The sequence below is a fragment of the Leopardus geoffroyi genome, chromosome E3 (genome assembly GCF_018350155.1).
Source record: "Leopardus geoffroyi isolate Oge1 chromosome E3, O.geoffroyi_Oge1_pat1.0, whole genome shotgun sequence".
In the NCBI taxonomy this organism is placed as follows: domain Eukaryota; kingdom Metazoa; phylum Chordata; class Mammalia; order Carnivora; family Felidae; genus Leopardus; species Leopardus geoffroyi.
Window position 1 is genome coordinate 22,250,735 of NC_059340.1, and position 14,948 is coordinate 22,265,682.

General features: G+C 44.5%; 1 protein-coding gene across 18 annotated transcripts in view; it reads right to left on the reverse strand.

Annotated features, from left to right (window-relative positions):
• TNRC6A (trinucleotide repeat containing adaptor 6A) overlaps positions 1–14,948 on the reverse strand; it is a 100,325-nt gene that overhangs the window by 31,581 nt on the left and 53,796 nt on the right. For 8 of the 18 annotated variants that reach the window (XR_006708213.1, XM_045460949.1, XM_045460951.1 and 5 more), the window contains 3 exons: positions 14,383–14,787; positions 2,366–4,948; positions 835–1,011 (listed from right to left, as the gene is read on the reverse strand). Coding sequence is in view for 17 of the 18 variants with exons in the window: in XM_045460949.1 (XP_045316905.1) it covers positions 835–1,011; positions 2,366–4,948; positions 14,383–14,787 (3,165 nt within the window). In the remaining variant the exon portion in view is untranslated. The remainder of the gene's footprint in view (positions 1–834; positions 1,012–2,365; positions 4,949–14,382; positions 14,788–14,948) is intronic. The other 10 variants (XM_045460954.1, XM_045460960.1, XM_045460961.1 and 7 more) reach the window with 5 other exon arrangements.

Here is a 14,948-nt window from a genome sequence, read left to right on the forward strand (position 1 = left end):
GAATTTTTTTTTCTTTTTAGAAGTAATCTCTACACCCAACATGGGGCCCAAACTCACGACCCCGAGATCAAGAGTCGCATGCTCTACCGACTGAGCCAGCCAGGCACGCCAAAGCCTGAGAATTTTTTTTAATTAAAAATTTCAGTGAAACATCTCCCATGCTTTTACAAACAGAAGGTACCTAAGATGGAACAATGGTAGCCTTCTTGTTCACCCTTAACGTTCTGCATGGCAGCGCACAGGGCAGAGGATAGGAAAAATTTAAAAGAATTCATTGTGAAATACATTTTCAACGAGCACGGCCAAAAAGTATTGCAAATCACAAGCAGAAAGCGTCTCATCTCTATACTCAGCCTTTGGAAGTCCTTCGGGGTACCCCACACACAACTTATGGGACAGTGACCGTGTTCATCTAAATAACAGGGGTCCTTCTTGAACATTGTTCATTTTACACATAACATTCAGGGAATTATCTGAAACCTCAGCCGGACATTTTGGATATGCGTCCACATGACTATATATTCAGTCACTCATGCCGGACAACATAAAAGTTGCTTGACCATTACTAGATAATCTTATTTGGTAAAATGTAATTTAGATTTCGTGAAGTATATGCAAATCCTTAATAGTTAGCACAGTTCTAAGGAAAGGTAAGAAAATTCACAACGATAAAAGAGCAAACCAAGTTACGAATTCAAAGAGCCAGTGAAATCATCCAGTACGATAATACAGGAATACATTCACAATATAAATATTATCTGATTATTTACAGTCCTAGTCAATGACCGATCACCACTGTGACAAAATAGCTACCAGGAATTATCAACAACTTACCAGATTTGCTTAACGCTTGAGGACCAACAGAGCTGGAGCCCCACGTGGACGTGCTGGATGCCGCAGCAACGGGCTCCCCCCAGCTGGGACCACTGTCTATGGGTTTACCCCATGCTGAAGTACCATTATCCACAGTTGTGGCTGGAGTAGAAGGCTCCCCCCAGGGCTCACCCCAGCCTTTAGAAAGTGTGGGAAAAGAAGTCATCAGCACATGGTAGGGTGGGGCGGTGGAATAAGGGGCAGTAAGGAATACTTTAGGGAACAAAAGATGAAGACCTTCACATTCACGTATCTAATAATGATGCTGTGATGCGCAAAAACAGATGGCATCTGTTTTATGCAAAGATGACAAGTCATTTCCCATTATGATAGTTTAGCCAGTGATGTGACTTTTTCCACCTCTTCTTTCCTAACTGCCCTCTGGGTGTAGAGCAGACTGCTTCCAATAACCCCGATTATGGCAAGTTATCTTCCTTCGAAGACGAACTTAATTCCTGGGAAAGTCAAGTCACTCTGAGCCAAACCTAGTGAATTCAAGCGGGCGATCAAGCCGCGTAACAGCGTGTGGATGAAATTTGTACCCTAAGGGCAACCTTTCAACATCACTGTTCTGGGATAAACAAAAATGAACTGCCAGACTAACAAAAGGTAGGCATCTGATTTTTATACCTGCTGGACAATGCTTCTTAAAAATTCTGAAGTGCTAAGTTGCCCAAAGCAAACCCATCAACATTGTTTAAAACAACCAAAACAGCCTTTCCCTCAGATACGCACCTGTTTCTTCTAAGAACTAAATTCAAATTAATACAATAAGCTCTACTTGGGAGACTAATTAGATGCTGAGAGGTTAGTTTATGAAAACACTGCTATCGCTACGTCCTGTGGGATTATTAGTCAATAAAACCTCCATTAACAAAGACAATGCATTCCAGTGACACTTAATGAAAACCTCATTGTCAAGATAATCTGCAGAGATGGGAATCAGTTCCTTGTTATGGGAGGAAAGTGGAACATACCACCAGAAAAGTATTATCAAATGTGTTAAGCACACATACACACTGTGTGTCTAACAGACTTGGATTTCAGGCCTCCTTAAATAAATGTCTTTGAAGGCCAAATACAGCACCTGGTGTTTAGAGTATTGTACTTGGATGCTTGCTGTATTTCTGGGACTACTGTAGTCAGATAACAAAACCAAGAAGTGACGGCTAGGCTCCGGAGAAGTGGGAAATGTACGGCATTCCCACTCGACACCACTTTTCCGACTCTGCCTCCTGAAGCCTTCCTAACAGAGAACGGAGCGCGTGAGGGTCACAACCAGCGTGGCCACCGGCAGAGCTCCGCTCCCTCACCTTGCCTGTCACCATCTTCCCTAGAAGCTTCTCCTGCATTAGAGCAGAAAAGCCCTTTGCGTGCATATCCAACTACTCTGTGAAACAGATCTTAACAGCAGCGGTAAACGGAAACGAGGCTACTGCAGTCCTGGGGGGTGCTGTGTGACACCACCAGACTCGACCCGGTGGAAACTTACCGGAGCCGCCGCCCGCCTCTTTGCTGGAGATGGCACTTGCAGACGGGAGCAGCTGCTGGACCTGTGCTTGCTGGTCTGAACGGCCGCTGCCGTTCGGGACGTTTCTGTTCCACATGTTCACATTTTTGTAGTTGTACTTGCTTGGGTCTCCCCAAGCCGAAGTTCCGTCATCAATCTCCATTTTGCGACGTATGGATTCTGGGGATGGTTCCTCCCAGCCTGTGGGCTCTTCTTCCTTTGTCGGGGCTGGTATAGGTCCTCCCAGCCAGCCTGTACCGGGAGGTTTGCCTGTAGCTGGCGGGATCCCCCAGGATCCGACAAGGTCTTGTGGCTTGTTCCAGTCTGGAGAACCGACTGGCTTCGACGAATCTCCCCAACCTAGAGACTGATTAGACTTTGGAGGATCTCCCCATCCCTGGGAAGGATTAGGTTTAGAAGATTCATCCCATCCTGATGAATTATTTGGATTTATGTTATTTCCCCAAGTAAAAGAACTAGTTTTACCAAGTTCGTTCCAACCGGAAACGGACCGGTCACTGTCACTACCTCCTGAGCTAGATTTCTTATTAGCCTCACCCCAATGGTTACTCCTCGAAGTTTCTCCCCAGTTATCGCTGGCGGACACGGCCCACCCTTGGTTTGATTTTTGCCCGTCACCCCATCCCTGTTTGCTCTTTTGCGAATCATTCCACGTGGACTTCTCTTCTTTGCAGTTCCCCCACTGATTGCTCTTGACCGTTCCTGTAGCAGCAGAATCATCTTCCCATCCCCCCTGGCAGTTCGAGCCTTTGGAATCTCCCCACCGCAGGGCAGGTTTGGGATCTCCCCACCCCGATACAGATGAGGTATCGTTACTAGTAGGGCTAGTCTTATCTACACACGCCCCTGAGTTAAAAGTCTGTGTGGCAGAGCTTCCCCAGGCCTCTGTCCCATTGTCAGTCTTTCTTTCCCCTCTAGGTGAAGTTTCGGTGTCCCAGGCAGTATTCTGCTTAATCGGAGTCTGTCCCCAACCAGAGTTGGAGAGGACACGTGGATCCAAGTCAGTCCTGTTCACGATGCTTTGGAGTAATGTGTGCTGATCAATTTTCCTCCTATCTCTACTCTGACTCTCCCCAGTTGCTTTTTCCTCGAGGCGTCCAGTGCTTTCTGTACTACCTTCACTCTCCACTGTTCCTCCTGTTTTGGCCCACACGCTGTTCTGCTCGTTTGTCTGGGATGTGGCAGCACCCTGATCCTCTTCCTCAGTAGATTTCCATCCGTTTGTAAACTTCTTACCATTGCCGTTTGCACTGTCATTGGAATGCTGATTGCTAGGCAGTTTGCTCCACTCCGCGCCGGGTAGATTAGTGCCAGTGTTTTGTGCGGGAGCTCCCCACCCTCTTCGACTTCCTCCAGAACTGGCGCCATTCCCGCTTCCCCATGACGCACTCTGGGAACCCGCTGCCCCGGACTCCCACACGCCTCCTCCTTTATTTGCGTTAACTTGAAAGTTAGTGCCCACAGGCCCATTCATGCCAGGCTGCATTAGAGTTGCATTCACAGTGTCACCATTAGCTTGGCCGTTAGGGCTCGAACATTTGTCTCCAGAGTAATTAGAACCATAGGCACCCCACGTAGTACCGTAAGAGCCTCCACTTTTTGACTCTCCATTGCTAAGGTGAGAAAGGGAAGTGCCATTCATAACTGACGGAGCCTGTATCTGAGGAGGATTCATTGTGCTCACACGCCAGGCCCCTGTATTACTAGGCAGTTCATTATTCTGTACTGAACCGGAGTTTGGTAAACTAGAGGTCATAAAGTTAGTAGTGTTATTTGGTCCAGTCATTTCAGTGGTAATATTCTGAGGTTGACCACTGAATGAAACCTTCTGTGTACCACTTACTTCAGATTCACAAGTTTCCTGAAGGCTTCCCCAGGTACCATGGGTGGCAGAACCACCCACTTTAGAGTTAATACTCTGATTGTTAGGCATCTGGCCTATGGTACTGCACTGAATATTGATGCCGGAACTACCGCTCCCTACAGGCCCTTTTAGGGCAAGTCCGTTGTTTTCTAATACTGGCCAGGCACCATGGTTGCTAGCTGGATTCAAAGTGCTTGGATTTAACCCTCCATTTGATGAAGAACTTACAGTGCCCCAAGCATTCATTCTATTGTTGCTACTTTCTGATTTGCTTTCAGGAGCATCCACAGAGACCTGACATGTGCTTATTATGGCTCCATGGGAAAAACCCCATGGCCCAGTACTACCTCCATGGCCCACATTATTGCTGCTGCTACCAACCACAAACTTGTTTTGGGAACCAAGTCCAGTGCTATTCCGAAGGCCATCTTTTTCACCACCTGTGTTCCCTGAAGCCATGATAGTGATGTTTCTCTCTGATTCAGAACTGGAGACAGAATCAGCATCCATACATTCTGAAGCCAACTCTGGATCACTGCCAGGGACTGAGGGCCATACTTCTTTCTCAGGGGAGTCGTTCACAACAGCATTCTTACAATTTGTGCTAGAGTCACTTGGAGAAGACACAGGTCCCCGCTGCGAATTTTCATAATGGGATCCTGAAGTATTGTGGTTTAGATCTAGAGTAAAGGAGAAGTACAAAAACACTTAGGAAGGGTCTGAGAAAATGATAAGTATGTTATAAATGTATGTGGTTCCGCAATACTGACAAACACGATACTTGGCAGTACGGTTACAAAGGCACTGGGTATATGCCAGCCGCCAACGTTTCTCATCCAATTGTTAATCCCACACGGGAAGGGTATTTTGCTGCTTTGTTCACTGATGTTATCCTATAAGCCTAAAGCAGCACCTGGAACATAAGAGCCCCCTCTCAATAAATATCTGCTGAATGAACAAACTGTTACCTTATCAGCAAAGAAAAGAATTTTCGTGTCAGGAAGGACGAGGTGATAGTAAACATACTAGGATATTGAGGCAACCCAGGCCTAGAGGCCTGACATGAGAAAGAAGGGGTTGGAAAGCAGATGGGTAAGGACAAACAAACTTGATTAAATGTATTAGAAATATACTAGAAATGCCTTCTTGTCTTCCCTTTCTTAGAACAGCTTTTTCACACAACTGTTTTTGGGTATTATAACATGCTTATAAAAATTACAAAGTCTTTTCCATTATATTTCCATTTCATTAGTGTTTATAACTCAACCTGAAATACTGCACACAAGTCAGCATATTTTTAGTTCCATTCCCCTTCATAAAAATTTAATTTACCTTCACAGCCATGTTTTTTTAGAAGAACACAGAATTGCGATGATTAAAAAATCAAGGGCAAACACTGGACACTATTAATGACCGACCAGTCATATAATCCTATACTCTTGGCCTCACTGCTGTATCTCATCATCTAGTTATTTTGCCGCAGGTAGGGGGCAGGCAGTTCTCATGTTTCTAATACCTTGCCAGATTCATTACTCTCATTCGGCTTAAGGATCTGGTAGTTAGAAGTTTCTCAGAGATGCTAACCTGCATAAGATGTCTGCATTTAGACTGCCTTTAGGGGATCGCTTATGTTGTAGTTCTCGACTAGAGTGGTAATCAGAATCCTATGTGGTGCTTCTAAATAACCCACGGGTTCAAGTCATATCCCAGACCCAATGAGCCAACCGCCAGGGGCTGGAGGCCTAGAAAACAAATATAACTCACTATCAGGATGTTGCTAATGTGGAAAACCAGGTTCACCTGATATCATTTTGTCTCAAAGCACAACCTCCAAGCAGCAAAACATTATGAGCTAGAAAAGAGTAGCAGAAAAAAGGACTAAAGAGAAACCAAAAGCATGTATATAATTCACTAAATACATGAAATTTAAAGTTCTATGAGAGACTCTGGTCTCCGCTCCCTGTTTGAGAGTCAGGTTTTTTCAGCTGCCAAATCAAGTTTGGCATCTTTCATTGCCTGTGAGAAGGATTTCTGTCACAAAACACAAGACACCGAACAGTCTGTCTCGTTGGGCAAAAACAAGCCAATACCGGACTAGCACCTGCACCGCCAGCAACATCATTCAGTACGATGGGTCATGTGTTTTCTATGCATTTTTGTCACTGACTCCTTGGAACGACCCTAGAGCACAGCTATTACCTTCAACTTTGTAGATGGGGAAATCGAGGTCCAGAGGGTAAGTTATAGCACAGGTGAGGAAGAGCGGATTCAGCACTTGGGTAAAAAAACTAGGTGGCTAATAACAACACGGCTGGAACTCTAGAGACACAGAGGTTCAAGTCCGGGCTCTATGCAGCAGCTGTATGACCAAGTCTGCAGACTGGGGACACAAACAGTACCACGCCACCCAGCCGGGAGCTACACTGTCCTGTGTAAAGTATTTAGTTCAACACCAGCTTCGAGTAACTGCTCCACGGAGCGCCAACTGGGTACAGTGAGTAAGAGCACAGCTCTGTTGCCAGACTGCTTGGACTTAAAAGCTGCCCTGCCATTTACTAGCTGTGTGATCACAGGCAAGAGGCTCCGTCTTCCTGCAAATTAGTTTCCTCATCTGTAAAGCAGGGACGATAATAATACCCATCACAAATAGCTGGAAGATTGAGTGGTTAATAATTAAAAGTGCTTTGAACCATACCTGATCCAGAGTAGGTACTTAATAAATGAGGGCGGTTATTATCACTAATTAATATATAGTGACGATTACTGGGATTTTTCAGTCCTGTCTCCAAAGCACATTTTTCACTCCATCACGTCTATCTCAGGAAGAACAAAACTGGAAAGCATACAACAACCTGCTTACTTTAAATCTCTACATAACTCACAAAGAATGCTAATTCCTGAATTATTCCCCCACAGGCACCTCCTCTCAAAGGGGGAAAAAAGTTCCTGCTTCTTTATTGCTTTTCTTCATCTCAGTAAGTTTCCTAAAACCTAAGATTTATCCTTGCTTGCTTCCTGAGCGCGGCAAATCCTAAACACTGCCAAGCCCCAAATCCATCCACATCTCCAAATCTAAATAATCAAGCTGCCGCCGCCGCCGCCACCACCACCACCATCATCTCAAAGGCTAGAGCAAAAGTACTTGTTTCCATTCTTTGTTTTTCCACAAGCGCGTGTTTTCTTGCCACTTCCAAATAGCAGGAGTAAGTAAGTAAGATCAAGAATGTTAGACAAAACTACCTAAGCTGAAAATAAACGAACAGACCTGGAATTTAACACTGAAACAGCAAAAGCATTCCCATAACGACAGGAAAAAGGTAGGATAGGTATCGTCAACACTAATACGCAGCCTCGTGCTGGAAGATGATCCAGAAAAAAGGTAAGGAGAGCAGACAGGAAACAAAGCAGGTTAACATGTAAAAGCAATGGTTTTCCTATACACCAGAAATAGTCAATAAGAAAATGTGATTGAAAAAGGATCCTAACTGCAACAGCCACAGAAACTATAAAGCAGCTTGGAATAAAGCTAACAAAAATATTTAGTCATTTATGATTACATTTGATTGCAGGCCACAGAAGACAACTTGATTAAATACAGAAACTTGTTCCTGAATAAGAAGATAATAGTAATATTCTTTCTTAAAGTTTAATTCAATTAAAAGAAATTGCCAGCAGGAGTCTGTAACTTGGTTTAAGTGACTTAAAGATTCATGTAGAACATAAGAGAATTCAAAAAAAAATCTCAGGAGTGGGAGAGGGCGGGGGGAACCGCATGATCATGCAACAGCTAGCCAGTGCTGCACTGCCCGAGTGTCTAAGCTTTAACCGAACAGTAAAAGCAAACCAGAAACAGATCCAAGCATTTGTGAAATGTTAGCATTTTAAATCAACAGGAGAAAAGGAATATTCAATACTTTAAAAAGATTTCTTGAAATGAGACAAAATTTGTCAAAAATAATTTCATATGATTGTGTTAAAAGATGAAACCATGAAGTCACCAGTGAATGAGAATTTTTTATATATAAAAAAGTAAAAACAACAACAACAAAAAACAAAAAACCCACAAAACAAAGGACCTAGATCTGACTACTTGCCCCAAATGCGAAGCCTTTTTATGTCAAAATACATCAAAATCAAGCAAGCAAACAAACAAACAAAAAAAAAAAACCCAGCAAACAGCATGATACATTTTGCAAACCAAATTCTATCACCTTTAATGTTAGTAAAAATTTCTCAGAATCTAGTCATGAGCTGGTTTGGAGGTGGTGGTGGTCTAAATGTGTCTTTTGCTATATATTTCTATGTATTTTAGGAAAAGGAGAGATCCATCAGCACTTATTAGCTAAAATTCCATTTTTAATCTGAAAACTATTTGATACTTTCAAAAAAACCTAAAAGAGTATTTTGAAAACTGTTTACCAAGGACCTTTTGGTTATGAAAAACGTGCAGTTTAGACAGAGGTGGGGAGATCCTCGTCTAATTAAGGTGTAAAAAGAAGAGGGTTCCTCGGCGATTGCAACTAAAACATTTCAGAGACTGACATTATTTCAGAATTGGGAGAGGTCAAATTTTTAGTATGTTACCCTTACAGATAAGGAAACCAAAACCCATCACCACACATAATCCAGAGGATAAACCCAGAGGAACCTTATTAACAATCCTGTTAATTTTTTCCAGGAAACAGCAAGCAACAGCGAGACTGTGAAACCCCGTGTTGGCGTGAGGAAAGGGGACAGTGGAGTTTTACTGAGTGTGGTGCAAAACACAAATCTGTACACACGGCAATGATGTGGGCAAACTAAGATCCGTATGACTATGCTTTAACTACAGAACACTGGAAATGCAAACTACCACCGGCTCCTAGTCTCTCAAGGGTGCTGGGGGCAGCTCTAGCATCACATCTCAAGAAGAAAAGTGTCACTTCCTAGAGCCTCTGCACAAAGATCAAAGCGGGCGTGTGCAGGCAGAGCACAGACTGGCTATAATTCAAGTGATTTGTAAATTAACAGTATAATCTGCTCAGGAAGAATTTAGATCCAAGAAAGTTCACTTACTTTTCTTATTAAATATATAGCATATAACAGATTTAACAGTTAAACATGTGCTTTCTTCCTTAAAGACTTCATTCTCACCAGAGGAGAAAGTCCTTCAGAAGTAAATAGTACTTCGGTGTCATAGTATTTCTGGGAAGGATGATGCAGTATCACTGGGAATATGAGAGGCTGACATGCACAATTTCAAACAGCACTCAAGGGACAAAGTCTAGAACGTTTCTTTCAGTTATTCTGGCCTCTAGTCCAGGGGCTGGGAAAACTCTTCCCGTGAAGGTCCGATTAGTGAATATTTTAAGTCTTGCCAGTCAGATGGTCTCTGTGGCAACCACTCTGCCACTGTGGCCTGGAAGCAGGCATAAAAACAATGTGGACACGAGTGGCGTGGCAGTCTTCCAGTAAAACTTGACTGGAATGGGCTGCAAGCCATCCTCTTCAAGATTAAAGAAGACAAAAGCAATACTACCAACCAAATGTGATGCACGGATCATGGCTGGTTTCTGGTTTGAGACACGAGGTGAGGCTGCTGGGAGACAACCATAAAAGACAATCTCAGGGGTGCTGCTCCAGACCAGATGGTGAGTGCCTCGATGGGGCCAGTGGTGATGGCCATCCCCGGGAGAGGAAAGCTGAGACATGTGGGAGAAACCAGTGGCCCGTGAGACATGACTTTAAGATTTCTAGATGGCTGGTGCTGGATGATGGGGGTGCCAACCTTCTGAGCAATGGAACCCAGAAAGAGACACTGGAATGTGGCCAAATGAGAAGTTCCATTTTGGACGTGTGGGGTTTGAGGGGCCTCACATCAGCTGAAGACATCCAGAGGACATGAACCTAAAACTGGGGAGAGATCTGAAGCAAAGCCATGGGGGGGGGGGGGAGGGGGGGAATAAAACCTGAAAATTGGTCAAAGAAAAGGGAAAGAATGCAAGAGCTTTCAGGAGGAGGGCGCGATCAACAATAAAAATGTAGGTGTCTATTAAGATAAAAACGGAAAAGCCTGTTTTTTGCCACAACTAAAACTAAAAATAAGTTAGTCTGGATTTGTCGTTCAGAAGATCAGTGACCTTAGGAAGAGCTATTTTAGTCAAGTGAGCAGGAGCCAGACTACAGAGGACTGATGTATCAGAGAGTACAAATATAGACCACTCTGCGAGACGGTGGAGGAGAGAAATTCTGTGATTCCTCAGGAGACTGGGAGTTTAAATTTTTCTTAAAAAGACGATACAAGCTTAACTAGGTTTATAGACTAAGGGCGAAGAGGTGCGAGTAGAGAGCAAAAAGCAGAAGCCCCGGGACAGCAAGGACATGAACCACACTGAAAAGGCAGTAAAGAGCACAGGTGGATGGACAATATTTTCATCTTGAAACATCTCTGGAAACCTTAACATTTTCTTTTTCATTAAAACAGCCCCATTTCTTGGTCATTCCGCATGATAGCTCAAATGACCTTGAGATTTCTTTAAAAAAAAAAAAAAATCAAACGTAGTAAAGGCTATGAAAAGTAATGCAGACAATACCCACATGCCCCTCCCCGTGAGAAATAACTAATACAAAAAAGTCCTGTGCACCCTTCTCTGACCACATCTCCTCCCTTCCCCAGTGAGTCACCGAGGGTAACCACTCAAAATGCTGTATTTGAACTCATCTCTAAGCAATACAGAATGTTGTTTTGCAGGCTTTATATTTTATATAAACGATATCCTACCATAAACAAACAAAATGACATTCTTGGAAGAACCAGTGGAACTGTGAACACGAACTACGGATTACAAGATACTGAACATGTCCCCTCTTTGCGCAGGGGTGGATCGTGGCATCATGGTTGCACAGGAGACGATCCTTATTCTTGGGGAACTTCCTGTAGCAGTATTAAAGGTGAAGTGTAATGAATGTGCACGTGTGTGCACACGTATGTACACATGATGGGGAAGTGTACACGTGAAGGCAAGGAGGAAGGTGAGGGAAGGAAGTGTGTATGTGAAGTCAAGGTAGGAAACTACTAACAACCGCTGGATCTGGGTGCAGGGTACACGGGGATTTGTTTCTCTATCCGTTTAGCTCTTTGTCAGCTGGATAATAAAAGGCGGGTCGGAACACTTTGGCCCCGTAAGAACAATACTGCTGCCAGCCCTGTTAGGTGCATCAGCGCCGCCCAGATCCTTTATCACCTAAAGGCCTCTAGGTCCCCCAAACTGAAGTGTTATTTGGGCAGCAGCAAAGCCCAATACCTGAAGGCTCTAAGTCCCTTGGCACGGACTGAAAGCATCATGCGTGTTTGAGGCCCGGCCACAAATGGGAAGCTGGGCACGCAGAGCAGTCTGGTCTGACCAGCGCAGCAGGGTTCTAAAGGCTGGCACAGGTATTTCGGAAGGGTACAAAACTCAGTACAGTTGCCCCAGTTCCCATCACTCTTTCTTATCTTCTACTTCGCTTACTTGCTAGGCCCACGAAGGGGCTGAGCTTGTGACCTCTGATTCACGAAGTACCTGTTCTCATCTAGGTGAGACCCCTGCTCCCTGACTGCCCTGAATAAACGAGAAATGAGTTCTGTGAGGACAAGGGAGGTGTATCCAGCACTCCTCACTTTTATCATGAAAACTTTAAGCAAACAGCTGCGTATTTATTGTATGTACTGATTAACATGTCAAATCATCTCCATTAACTGCATCTGTTCGGGAAACAAAAATGTCAAACGCGGATACAAAAATTAAAAGTTAAGATCATGTTCGTACAATTCTGAACTGCATGCGGTTCACAACACCACAGCTTTTGTGTCTGTGGACTACTGCTCAAGCTGTTTATAACATAGGCTACGCCGCTCCTCACTGATCACTAGCCTAAGCTCGAATCTGTAAAATGAGGCTTAAATGTGTTCGTGAGGTGTGTGCATCGTAGCGAACACCCGCTAAAGGTCAGTCATTACTGTTGTAAATACCCCTCAGAGGCCAGGGCAGGCCTGACAGTCTCAGGCGGCTTCCCTGGCTCACAGACACCCGGTGGTCTCTTACGTGGCTAAAGTTGCTCCTACTCCGAGTAGCGCCTACAAAGACGTTTTAATGTAAACATGTGACATATGCTGGTAAGGGGGGTTCGCAAATGTTTTCAAAACAGATAAAAGCACAAGTCTGGTTTCTCTGCAGAGCACTCTGCCTTTGTCATTCACAAGCCTCCGGGCTCAGCCAGACTGCCGACTGCCGCACCCTCCTGGCTTCCGGCTCCACCTCCACATTAACGCAGTGCCCCCTCGGAAAGTCCTTGGAGAAACACGCAGGATACTTTTCCTTTTCAGCCTCTGTTGAAGATTTCTTCCTATGCTCACATAGGCCTTCTTTTCATCTGAATGCACATCTGTCATACTTGGGGATTTCTGACCACTACCCACTTTTGAGAAAAACACTCTTACACTCCTATTGGTCCATTTCAAAAACACCTTTGTTCTTTCATTTCCCAAACTGAAAAAGCGTATTCAACATCATACCATTTTCTAAATTTACTGGCCCACTTCCCTGTTTGTTTTGTGAACTCCGATGCCACCAGTTTGGTGTGTAGGTACTCGAGCACGTGTTGTGTGAGTAGCCTCTCCTAAGGTTTCAACCACACTTTTAGAAAACATGCTGATGACTCAATACATCTGTTCCCAATCTGATTTCTCAGATGAACTTCACACCAAATTAACTGCTTGGCATCATATATAATGTCTAAACCAGACTCTTCTTCCTGAAAAGTACAAGTTCTTCTGTAAAAGTTTTGGGGAAGATAATTCATTCAGCACCTAAACATTAGGCGCCAAGCTACATGCTTAAAACACATCGCACAGTTTAATCCTCAAAGCAACCATATAGGTTGGGCACTAATGTCCGTACTAACAGATTAGGACAAGGTCCAAGTAAGTTAAGTGATTGGGCAAGCCCACACAAGGGAGTTAAGTGGCTGGGGTGTGGGGGGAGGGGCGGTGGTAATTTACGTTTGCATCCTTTCCAATACTAATGTGCTGCTCTGATCACCTATGCCAGAAAGATCACATCTGTGTCCTCTTCCTCCTTCCCCACCACCGTGCAGTATGGTGCCCAAATACAGCACGGCTGTCAGGAGCACAGCTCTGGAGCTGGAACTTGAGCTCTGCCCCTCATTAGCTGGGAGACACGGTAACATGACGTGCAGAGGAGTTCCTCGTGTACATAGGACAGCACAGAGAGAGAGAGAGAGAGAGAGAGAGAGAGAGAGAGAAACTCTTGCCGGGATGGTTAGTAAAGGCTGCTCGGATGAGACGCAGGCTCGTAGCGCAATTAAGTAACATGTCCAAAGAGCCGGGATTTAAAAGCCAGGTCCATTTGGCTCTAGAAACTTTGTTCATAACCAGGATCTGCTAGTGTTTGCATGTGTGGGAACCTTGATTCTCCTCAAGTCTCTATCTGGCTTGTAGTAAATGCTTCAAAAACAGTTTGAAAAATGAACGGACAAACAAACCATCAGAGCCCGGCAGAACATGTTGAAACAAACCGAGCTTTGAGAAAACTGTAATCACATACACTTCCTGCCTCACCATCCTTGCTGATCTGTGGCAATAACTGAATGGGCGTGCTGTCTGAATATAATTTCCATGTGCAACAGTCTTTTAATGGCACATGGTAACGGAGTGAGGTTAGGCAAGTTAGCTAATGTCTTGGTGCCCCAGTTACCTCTGTTGAAAAGTGAGGATAAGAACAACTTATGCCTCACAGAGCTGTCAACAATTAATTGCAATAATGTGTATAACTGCTTAGCACATCCCTTGGGGGAGGGTGCTCAATCTGAGCTACAGTTTTATCGATTTAAGCTATAAGCTACTTACTAAAATGGGTAGAACCTGGAGGGACAGTGATTAATCATTTAAAAAGCAGGATGGGCAGTCAGCTTACAGGAAACATTTTTAGGGTTCCCCATTCGTAACTCCCTGCACAGAACTCTTATTTGCAGACACTGACGAACACAAATACACCCCCCAAAAGCCATGAATGTATACACTTGCTACGCTGCTAATGATGACAGTGGGAGTCTCGTAAGAAATGCCTTCTCTCACCTGACTGGTTTTTGCTGTTCTGCACCTCTCCGTTATTTTGTGGCTGTTGATTTGTTAAAGCACTGCTTTCTGACTGGCTGCTTAACACTTTAACAGCAGATCCCAGGTTTGCTGCTATGACAGGAAAATGCTGACCCCTCTTTAGAAGCTGTTTGTGTTCCTGGTGGCGAAATCGTGGTGGTACTTCCCGAGGATACCGAGGCAAGGCCTGTGGTGGCTGCGGCTGCGGCTGCGGCTGCTGCGGCTGCTGTGGCGGCTGTGGCGGCTGCTGCGGCGGCTGCGGCTGCTGCGGATTGTTGGCTGTGGCTCGCTTGGCATTATTATTAGTGCTGGTTGCTGTGGAAGTGCCGTTATTAGAGTTGGCAGGCTGAGGCTGGCTTACACTGGGCTTTATCTGTTCTGGCACTAATCCCAACAAAAGAAAAGGGGTGGAAAAGATTAGCCAGTAAAGTGTACCTCCACAGTAAGCCATCTAAGTAAAAAGGCACTAAGAAAAACAACCCTAAAGGAACGGAAAGTTCAAGTGCGTGAGGATATCCTCACTCACAGGCTAGGGTTTTCTTAGG